This window comes from Pantherophis guttatus, chromosome 16 (assembly GCF_059756535.1).
Source record: "Pantherophis guttatus breed Tessera chromosome 16, ASM5975653v1, whole genome shotgun sequence".
Taxonomy (NCBI): Eukaryota; Metazoa; Chordata; class Lepidosauria; order Squamata; family Colubridae; genus Pantherophis; species Pantherophis guttatus.
In genome coordinates this window covers 11,144,390-11,153,903 of record NC_142078.1, presented here as the reverse complement: position 1 = coordinate 11,153,903, position 9,514 = coordinate 11,144,390, and the positions used below count along the sequence as shown (strand labels likewise).

General features: G+C 47.0%; 1 protein-coding gene across 1 annotated transcript; it reads right to left on the bottom strand.

Annotated features, from left to right (window-relative positions):
• Positions 1–93: 93 nt before the first annotated feature.
• On the bottom strand, positions 94–9,246 carry LOC117670268 (uncharacterized). The gene is made up of 7 exons (XM_034425315.3): positions 9,073–9,246; positions 6,855–7,070; positions 4,839–4,926; positions 4,525–4,640; positions 3,642–3,715; positions 3,064–3,211; positions 94–1,355 (listed from the first exon to the last, which is right to left on the bottom strand). Exons 2-7 carry the CDS (start codon positions 7,064–7,066, stop codon positions 554–556), a joined length of 1,440 nt encoding a protein of 479 aa, XP_034281206.2. The 5' UTR covers positions 7,067–7,070; positions 9,073–9,246; the 3' UTR covers positions 94–553.
• Between the last annotated feature and the right edge of the window lie 268 nt (positions 9,247–9,514).

Sequence of the window (9,514 nt, the reverse complement as noted above, 5' to 3'; positions counted from 1 at the left end):
CTTTAGACGCTTCCGTTCTTCCCGGATTGTGTTCGCAATAAGGACCAAGAAGGCTTTCCAAACTGCACAGACAAGGAAAGAAACTGGGTCGGCTTCAGGATGCTGAAAGCTTTAATGTCTCCAAACCAAGCCCAAGACGGAGCCCGAAGAGACCCTGGAGAGCACTCATCTGCACGGAGAGTCCTAAAGTCCACCCCAGAGTCTTAATTTCCAGCAAAAGAAGCTATTATCAGCAATTTCTCTCTCCCACCCCCCCTATTTCTTTTTTTTCCCTTTTTTTTCTTTAGCAACCCAACGTCCTCTGCTACAGTCTTCTCCAACCAGCAAACCTCCAGAGCTGAGGGACTCCGGGTTTTAAAACTCCATAGGGAAGGGCATTTTTTTCCAACAGGAGCCCTCCACTCGCCTGTGGGAAAGTAGCTTTTTTTCCAACCTGCACTCTGGGCAGCTTAGCATGCATTACCAGGGAAGACAAAGAGCCAATTCTTTCCCCTTTTTTAAAAAAAAATAGCGTTGCGGAATAAACTCTTCCCCTTTTTTGGGGAGGGGGGGGTCATTCCGTTGCATTGGATCCAGGTTCGAGGTCTCCAGCGTCCCCCACTTTGACATCTCTCTCTGGCTCGGCTCGATCCGGTTCGTCGGCACCCGTATTGGACGTTTCGTCTTTTGGGCTGGTGCCGGAGGCCACCGAAAAGGAACTTGATCCCAGTTCGCCCTGGGAACCGTTTATCGGAATCCCCTCGGCCACATTTTTCTCAGCTAGGAACTGGGTCACGGTTTTCCACCCCAGGGGAGTGCCTTTGGCACTTAGGTTTTCGCTGGAGAGATACCGGCTGACGGTCGGGATGATGATGGCGCTCTTGGTTTGAGGGATACCGTCCGTGTCGACCCCAGGCCTGTTGAGGTCTCCCCTTCCTTTCCCGGCCAGCTTCACGTTTGGGTTTCTTTTCCTGGCAAGCATCTGATCGGTAGCTTTCTCGTGGTGTTCCTTGGCTGACACAGGCCTCAACCTGGGGGAATTCCTCAAAGGAGCCGGGAACCCCCTGAGTTTGCTCCACGCTTCTACGGGTGGCTGCTGTTCGACCCGGTCTTCCCTCTTTGCCGAACGGCGCTTCGATCTCTGGAAAGCTTCAGTTAAGGGCCCCGTTTTTTCAGAGACGGGGTTATGTTGCAGGTGAGGGAAGTAAGAGTTCACCGTCGGGGCGGAGGGGGTGTTTCGAGTGGGCCCGAGGTCGTTTTCGTTCACCAGGACGAGTTTGTTGATCTTGTAGGTCAGGCTTCTCAGAGCCTGAGTCGGATTCTTTCTCAAAAAGTCGTTACCGACCGGGCAGTTGGCATCTGGGGTGGCATTTCCCCTGGGTGCGAAAGAAGGGCAGAGGGGTGGGGGTAGAGAAAAATTGCGAGAAAGAAAGCTGCTAGTCGCCGTCAACGAAGGCGGGATTTGGGTCCCCTGCTTTTTGAAGTCGCCAGTGTAAAAAAGAACGTATCAGAAGTTGAGCTTGGTGATTTTCTTGCAGATGTTTTATCGCCCAACTAGGTAACATCATCAGTGCCAGAAGGGAATGCAAGAAGCCCCACTCCTTTCAAGCACTGATGGCGTTCCCTAGTTGGGTAATGAAACGCCTGCAAGAAAACCACCAAGCTCAGAGAGAGCACTAAGGGCCCCACATTTCAACCCTGAGCTACAAATATTCTCCTTTATTGGTGAGCAAGTTAGACTTCTCATCACGCATTGCAAGATGGAGGATCATGACTTTGGCACGGAATTTTTATATCGAAGAATAACTCCCCTACGTTAAATGTCTACGGAGAGTCTCAAATCATCCAGGTCATGGGTTGTCCCAAAGGTGTTTTTTTCCTTCAAGAGGCAAACTGGATTTTCTTTGAAGACATTTCGCTTCTCATCCAAGAAGCTTCTTCAGCTCAGAAGAAGAAGCTTGGAGAGCTGAAGAAGCTTCTTGGATGAGAAGCGAAACGTCTTCAAAGAAAAACCAGAAAGTCCAGTTGCCTCTTGAAAAAAGCACCTTTGGGTCCCCTACATTAAATGTATGCAATTCTGCCCTCTACAAACCCCATTGGGAAAGAAAAGGGCTTGGAGAAGGCAACGTTGTCCAAAGTCAACCTTGGGCTCCAGGTTGGAGATGTAGAACCTCACGGGTCTGAATTTGTCTATCACATGACACCCATACATACCTTCCTTGCCTACCACGTGACACCCATACCGGGGTGGGCTGCTGGGGGTTCAGGAGAATCTCTAGCTAAGATTCTGTGCAGTTTGGAGAACCCCCAAATCTCACTCCTGATTGGCCCCGCCCACCTCACCCCTCCCAGGAGTCCCTATGTGGCCCATTTTGGATGCAGGGTGCGTGCAGAGGCTCGGGGAGGGCGAAAAACGGGCCTACTGGAAGTTTGGGAAGGCTGGAAACTGGCATGTTTCCAGCCTCCAGAGGGCCTCTGGAGCCTGGGGAGGCCCTTTTCGCCCTCCAGGAGGTTTGAGAAAAGCCTCTGGAGCCTGGGGAGGGCAAAAACGCCCCCCCCTGTGGTGCAGGAGGCTGACTAGGCCACGCCCACCATGGCCATGCCCACCCGGCAACCAGGCAGAGAACCCTTACATAAAATTTTTGAAGCCAAACCCTGACCCCTATTTGTAGAATAAAACCCACACCTACCCTGTTTCCCCCCAAATAAGACATCCCCTGATAATAAGCCCAATCGGGCTTTTGAGCGCATGGCAATAAGGCCAAGGGCTTATTTCAGGGTTCAAATATATATATATATAAGACAGGGTCTTATCTTCGGGGAAATATGGTATGAATCTTAGGTCAGCTGACAGCTGGACTTGAACTCCCAAGATTCCTCCGCCAGCCTGGGGAATTCTGGAAGTTGAAGTCCACAGGTCTTTAAAAACGGCCACCGTTGAGAAACTGATCTAGGCAGTGGTGTTTGAGGGAGACAGGTTCCTGGATACACCAGTGAGGAGAAACACCAGAGAAGCTTCTCACAATCTCAAGCTTAAGGGACCATGGTTAGACAACACCCCCCAGGTGCTGTAGGAGCCGATACCTTTGGGATTTGCGTATGTCCCACTGATGGTGAGGCATCCAGCACGACAGCTGAGTGGACCTCGGCGGCTTCGGTTCTACCTTCGCCTGGTAGATGGAGCGCAAGTTCTGCTTTGTATTTTCTTGGGGGGAGTGAAAATTCGATTTTCCTGAGGAGCAAGGAGAAGAGAAATCTGCAAGATTGGGCCACGGTCCGATGTTTGACTTTCCTACGTCTCTTTCTGACCGGTTTGATCCCTTCCTGCCTTTCGCAGGGAGAAGGGGCAACCGGTACGCAAAGAGTTCCTTGTTCCCCCAGCCCGAATTCACCCACCGTTCTTGTTAATGTTAGCCAGCCTGGTTTAGCTACGTTAAAGTGGAAGGTCTACAGCCATCAAAAGGACAACAGAAGGAACAATAAACAGAAGGTCTACAGGTCTACAGCCGTCAAAGGACAACAGAAGGACAATAAAGGAACATTATGGGACGAGGTGACAACTCCGTTAAACTGAATTTGGAGGCCACCAAGAACGGTTCTTTTCGGAGAGGAAGAAAGCAAGACAATCTTAAGAAATAGTTCAGCGGTTTTCTTCGACGTACCTGGGTATACAAACTGGAATTCGGAGACGGTTTGGTACTTCCTCTTCTCCACAACGTTGGGGTATTTTATTTTTCTGTTCAGGAAGACAGAAGGCAGATTGGTTTCCGAATCAGTTGTCCCCTCCATTTAACGCACACTCCTCGCATCTTACGTCGTCCTTGGTTGCTTCTTGGTGATGGGCCGATGGAGCCTTCCTATCCCATTTCTGTTGTGCCACAATCTAGACAACTTTTGGTGGCTTACATAAAGTATAAAAGTCAAAAGGAGTTTGGTAGCACCTTTCTCCAGCTGACCAGTTTTCTTAAAAGGCCTAATAATGTATTAATTTCCCTCCCCACCAACATAGACTAAGCGTTCATTGCCTATAAAACATGGGAGTTTCTTAATGATCTGTCTGCATTTTATTTGTCTGTCGTATGTCTATCCATTCACCTTTTTCTATTTTCTCTCCATCTATCATCTCTCTATTCTTCCTTCCTTCCTTTTGTTCTTTTCTTTCTTCCTCTCCTTTCTTTTCTTTCCTTCCTTCCCTCTTCCCTTTTCTCCACCCCTCCTTCCTTCCTTCCATTTCTTTTGTTCTTTCTTTTCTCTTTTCTTCCCTCCTCCCTTTTCCTTCCTTTCCCTCTTCCTTCCTTTCTTTCTTTCCTTCCTTTTCTTTCTTTCTCTTTTTCTCCCTCCCTCTTTTTCTCTCTCTCTCCTCTCTCCCTCCCTCCCTCCCTCCTTCCTTCCTTCCTTTCTTTCTTCCTTCCTTTTTCTCAAAAATGTGGTAGGTGCTGCCACCTAGCTGGGCATTTTAAATAGAGACAGATTGGCTAGGAAACTTAATTCTTTAAGTAAACTGATGGAAATAAAATGGCTAGCTTTTTCTAGACATGATATTACTTTTTGTTCTCTCTGCTGTTGCTAACATCTTTAGGTTTTTCTGATGGCTCTGTTCTCTCTTTCCTGAGCGTTATCCTTTTCTTTTCGGTTCCCAGCTTGGCATTATGGGTCTCTCCCTGCATTATGAAAAAAAAATAAAATAAAATTTAAAAGAGTGGTACGGGAGTACTATATGAGCTACATCTGCTTCAATATTCTTCAATAACCATGGTTACCTAGGAATTGGATGCTAGCTCCACCTCGCACTGAGCAAGGATACTGCTTAAAAGGATACTGAAATAGCGACACGTTGCCCAGGTTCCTGCCCCACTCACCAAGTTGTCTGTCTCCGAAGATGCGTTTCCCGTGTCCTCATTGCTGCAACACAACTCGGTGGGACTCTCTTGGCCTTCTGATGGCAAGCTGGGTGAGAAAAGCCCGACAACATTTCAGAAATGTCACGTCGACTCAAACCAAAAGTCGATCACCACCTCCTGGCCTGCAGCTCAAGCCACGCGTTCTCAAAGCATGTCCTTCAAAAGATCTCCAGAGGTTTAGGAAGCCTGCAACATCAGGAGTGGTATAGTCTAACAAGCTATCCTCTTCTTTTAATGACCCCATAATCCCTTGCAGGGTGGAGTCTGGGTAACTGAATGGAGCTGAGTGTTTGAATGGCCGATGCCCTTCCTGTCGCCAATGCGGAGTTTTGTTCGGCAGATATATTCACATTGTGCTCAGAGAGAGAAATATCTGCCTCTACTTAGGATCGAACTCACAGGCTCCTGATTGTGAGGCGAGAGCTCCACCTCTAGGCCACAGCACCACTCATAGTCTAACAAGCTATGCCACGTGAAATTGCCGAGCTTCAGCTTTGCGCTACTTTCACAGCTGCCTGACTTTCTCTCCGCTTCCTAAGGGAAGGAATGTAAGCTATGAATCAGCTTCCAGCTTAAATCTCACCTCTGCCAATAGTTCACACAGGTGTGTAAACCTTTGTGACTCAACCACAGTCTTCTGCAGCAATGCAAGGGCTAATACTATGGAAGCTGAATAGCTGATGGAAATAAAATTTATTCATACGCGTCCCCAAGATTATATGCCAGGCACTGAACCTTTCAGATAATCCCAAAATTCAGATATGGATCAAAGTAACTCGGTATGAATGGGCAACCCTGGACCTATTTAAATCAAGCCTGATGGGTCATCTGTTCAAAAACCACTGACCCTACATTCAGAACTGAACAAAACATACATCCTGTCAAATTGCAAAGCATCCCTGGCCTGCATTCGAGTTGCCATAAGCAAGGGAGGATGGGAAACCAACGAAGCAACATGGCAGCCAAAGACAGGAGCGCATTCCAGATATATCTTTCTCAAGGCTGTCTCCCAGGGTTACCCACAGCGGCCGGAGGGGAGTGATCTCTACAACCGCAAAATGTGATCGATGACACACTTTGGGGTGGGGTGGGAAATAGGGTCATGAATGGGGCCGTTAATTACTTGGGGTCAGAGTTGGCTTCACTTGGGAATGTGCCAACATGAAGCTCCTAATAAATAACTGGATTTCTTTTGAAGCTTGGCTCAAGGCTCATGATTTAATTAGGGCATCCGTCAGAACCCTGACATATCCCTTCTAATAATAATCAGGTAAAAACATAATTAATTGCTTTTATGCATCCAAATAATACACATCAACAAGGAAGAACCAGGGAATTATAGACCCCAGAAACTTCTCATGGGATTTTATGTCTTGTGATTCTAACTACAAACGGGTCAGGATTAGGGTTAGGCTTAGGGTTACAGTTAGATGAGCCTCGTTCATACGATCAACAAGCTTCTAAGTAGCTAAATACTGGGTTGAGTGTTTTGGTTTTGAAGTTTGGATCCTCTCCTGATGAGGACACAGCATTATTCTCCTCCTGATGAACTTCAAGTTCATCCTCACGAGGAGGAGACTGTGTTATTTGAGGGCCCAGAAGTTCCTTCAGGGTGGATGGAGCTGACTACACCCAACATGAGATTCCCTGTATAAACATCTATGGAGATTCTCAGTCCTCCAGGTGCAATCTTGAAGGGCTGAAGAAGTTGCTTCTGGAAAAAGGACCTTTGGGACAACCATGACCTGGAGGACTGAGAATCTCCATAGACATTTAGCTACGCCAGAGCTGAAGAAGCTTCTTGGATGAGAAGCGAAATGTTTTCAGAGAAAGGCCAGTTGCCTCTTGAAAAAGCATCTTTGGGATCCCTATTTAAGCCTTAAGAGTATTGGGGAGACAATCTTCTGCTGCTTTTCCAAAAATCCGTTGGACCTTCTTCAAGGTCCTGGCCTCCCTTGCGAACTTCAGCCTCACCCTTTGGAGTCAAGACTATGAATGGAACAGCTCCTGCCGTGCACAGTGAGATGGGGCCGCTGGGATTTACTCCTCTTTTTCTTGCTACGCTTCTTCTTCTTCTGTCGAGGCTGCTTAATGATCTGGGCTGAGTTGGGCTCCACGGTGGTGGGTTTCTTGTCCTTCATCAGGGCAATCTTGGACGGACTTCTTTGCCGTGTCTTGGTTCCCATGGGCCTGTTGACACAAGGGGAGGAAGGAATGAACCGAGTTTTGAGATTTTTGATGGCCCTTCTGATGCCAACGTACTTCACCTGAAGCAGAGCTCCTCAGGTGGAGCAGCCTTAGGAACTGCTGATGAAGGTTGGTGGGAGTCACTGTGTAGGGGAACAATTCCTGCTCCTACCACCAGATTACCTGGACGCATCATTTCTGCAATAGTGATAGCCTTTAGACTTATATACCGCTTCACAGTGCTTTACAGCCCTCTCTAAGCTGTTTACGGAGACAGCCTCTTGCCCCCAACAAACTGGGTCCTCATTTCACCGACCTCTAAAGGACAGAAGGCTGAGTCAACCTTGAGCTGGTCAGGATCAAACTCCTGGCAGTGAGCAGAGTTAGCCTGCAATTTTACATTCTAACCACTGCGCACCAAGGAAGGAAGGAAGGAGCAAGAAGTTAAGGAAGGAAGGAAGGAAGGACGAACGGAAGGAAGGAAGAGGTGGAGAGGAAAGAAGGAGTAAGAAAGTAAGTGAAGGAAGGAAGAAAGGAAAGAAGGAAGAGAAGAGAAAAGAGAGAGCATTAGCTGTAGCATTATATACCACTTCACAGTACTTTACAGCCCTCTCTAAGCTGTTTACGGAGTCAGCCTCTTACCCCCAACAAACTGGGTCCTCATTTCACCAACCTCAGAAGAACAGAAGGCTGAGTCAATCTTGAGCCAGTCAGGATTGAACTCCTGGCAGTGAGCAGAGTTAGCCTGCAATATTACATTCTAACTACTGCACACCATGGAAGGAAGGAAGGTAGGAGGGAAGGAAGGAAGGGGTGGAGAGGAAGGAAGGAGTAAGAAAGTAAGTGAAGGAAAGAAGGAAGGAAAGGAGGAAGAGAAGGAGAAAAGGAAGAGCAATAGCAACAACACTTAGACATAATACCACTTCACAGTGCTTTTACTGCTCTCTCTAAGCAGGTTACAGAGTCAGCCTCTTGCCCCCAACAATCTGGGTCCTCATTTTACCGACCTCAGAAGGAGGGAAGGCTGAGTCAACTTTGAGCCTGTTGAGATTCGACCTGCCAAATTGCAGGCAGCCGGCAGTCAGCAGAAGTAGCCTGCAGTACTGCATTCTAACCACTGCACCACCGCAGCTCACAAACCTTTGAAGGTTTGGAGAACACCAAGCCAGGGTGGGCTAAATGAACAGCTCTTCCACGGTTGCCCCTTCACCTCACTCTAATAAAGTCTTGGTTGTAGCTGAATGTGCTACTCTGTCGCCAACACGGAAGCCAAACCCGATTTTTGCTAATCTGATTGTAGTTCTGATTGTGGAAATCCTAGGTGGAGTGAAATTGCATGGTTCATCAGAATCGGGGAAGTATTGTGGCTTGCTCTACCTTTGCAGGTCCTTTAAAACTTGATTAGGATGAAGAGGAAGAACTGATTTTCATCCTCCGTTGAGTTACAATCTTGATCCAAAGTTGAGTAAGACCGAAATTGTGCCCACCCTTTAGCATTTCTCCTAGCCTTCCGCGGTGCTGTTGCAGCTACTTATCCAGAGTTAAATTTTACATACATTGGGTGAAAAGGCTTTGTGAAATTGTGTGTTGGCTCCTGAGTTCATTAGATAACACCCCTTCGATCGGTGTTATCTAAAATTGAATTATTCTGCTTTCCTGCTCCCCAACATAAAAATTCTGTATAAATTGGATTTACTTTTGGCAAAACCAGGATTCTCAAACCATTGTAGGTTGACTCAACCTCAGTGGCCGGATTGACAGCACTCTAACCCCAAGCCCATCAATTCATTTAAAATAGAGGTGAAATGATCATCCCCGATCTTAAAGAAATCTCTTAAGATCCCATCATCGAATCCTTTCACGTCGTATCTTGAAAAGGCACCCAACGCTTATCATAAGATGAACAGACGGACACCCAAAGATGAAATCTCCATAAACTGAGAGGAACAGGAGTTTTTGTGAAGATGCGAAGTAGGGAAATGTCAGATACAGACACGCAACTTACTTGTGATTTATTGTTGGTTTCGCAGCCGAGGCACAACGAGACGTTTAACAACAACAAGAGCAAAAATCTTGGGTAAAATAGGTCCATGGGGAAAAGCATTGGGCGCTCGAGATCCAAAGATGGGCTATAAGGTAAAGCTGTCTCTGGATCTCAGCAACTGCCTCTGTTGCTATGGAAACAGGATTCCATCATCCTGCCTGGTCCTCTCTTTGGTTTTCGCATCTATGTAGGTTTTCTAACTATGTACCGCTCAGGTATCTTCTGGTTCTTTTGAAACAGAGAAGGAAAGGCAGTCCCAAACAGATAAAGAAGCAGCCAACATATAAAGAAACAGCAATTTACTTTGACAGGGACTCTGGTACATATGAAAAATGATCCAATTTGGGTTTGTTTATAGAATGCTTCTTTAAAAAAAATAAGTGAGAATTAAGAAACCAGTTCA

Bases quoted from the DNA above. Each gene is read 5' to 3' on its own strand.
- LOC117670268 (XM_034425315.3), bottom strand. From the start codon at position 7,066: ATGGGAACCAAGACACGGCAAAGAAGTCCGTCCAAGATTGCCCTGATG. The intron at 4,927-6,854 runs GTGAGGCTGAAG...TTTCTCACCCAG, and splicing joins CATAGTCTTGACTCCAAAGG to CTTGCCATCAGAAGGCCAAG. The intron at 4,641-4,838 runs GTGAGTGGGGCA...TTCATAATGCAG, and splicing joins CTTCGGAGACAGACAACTTG to GGAGAGACCCATAATGCCAA.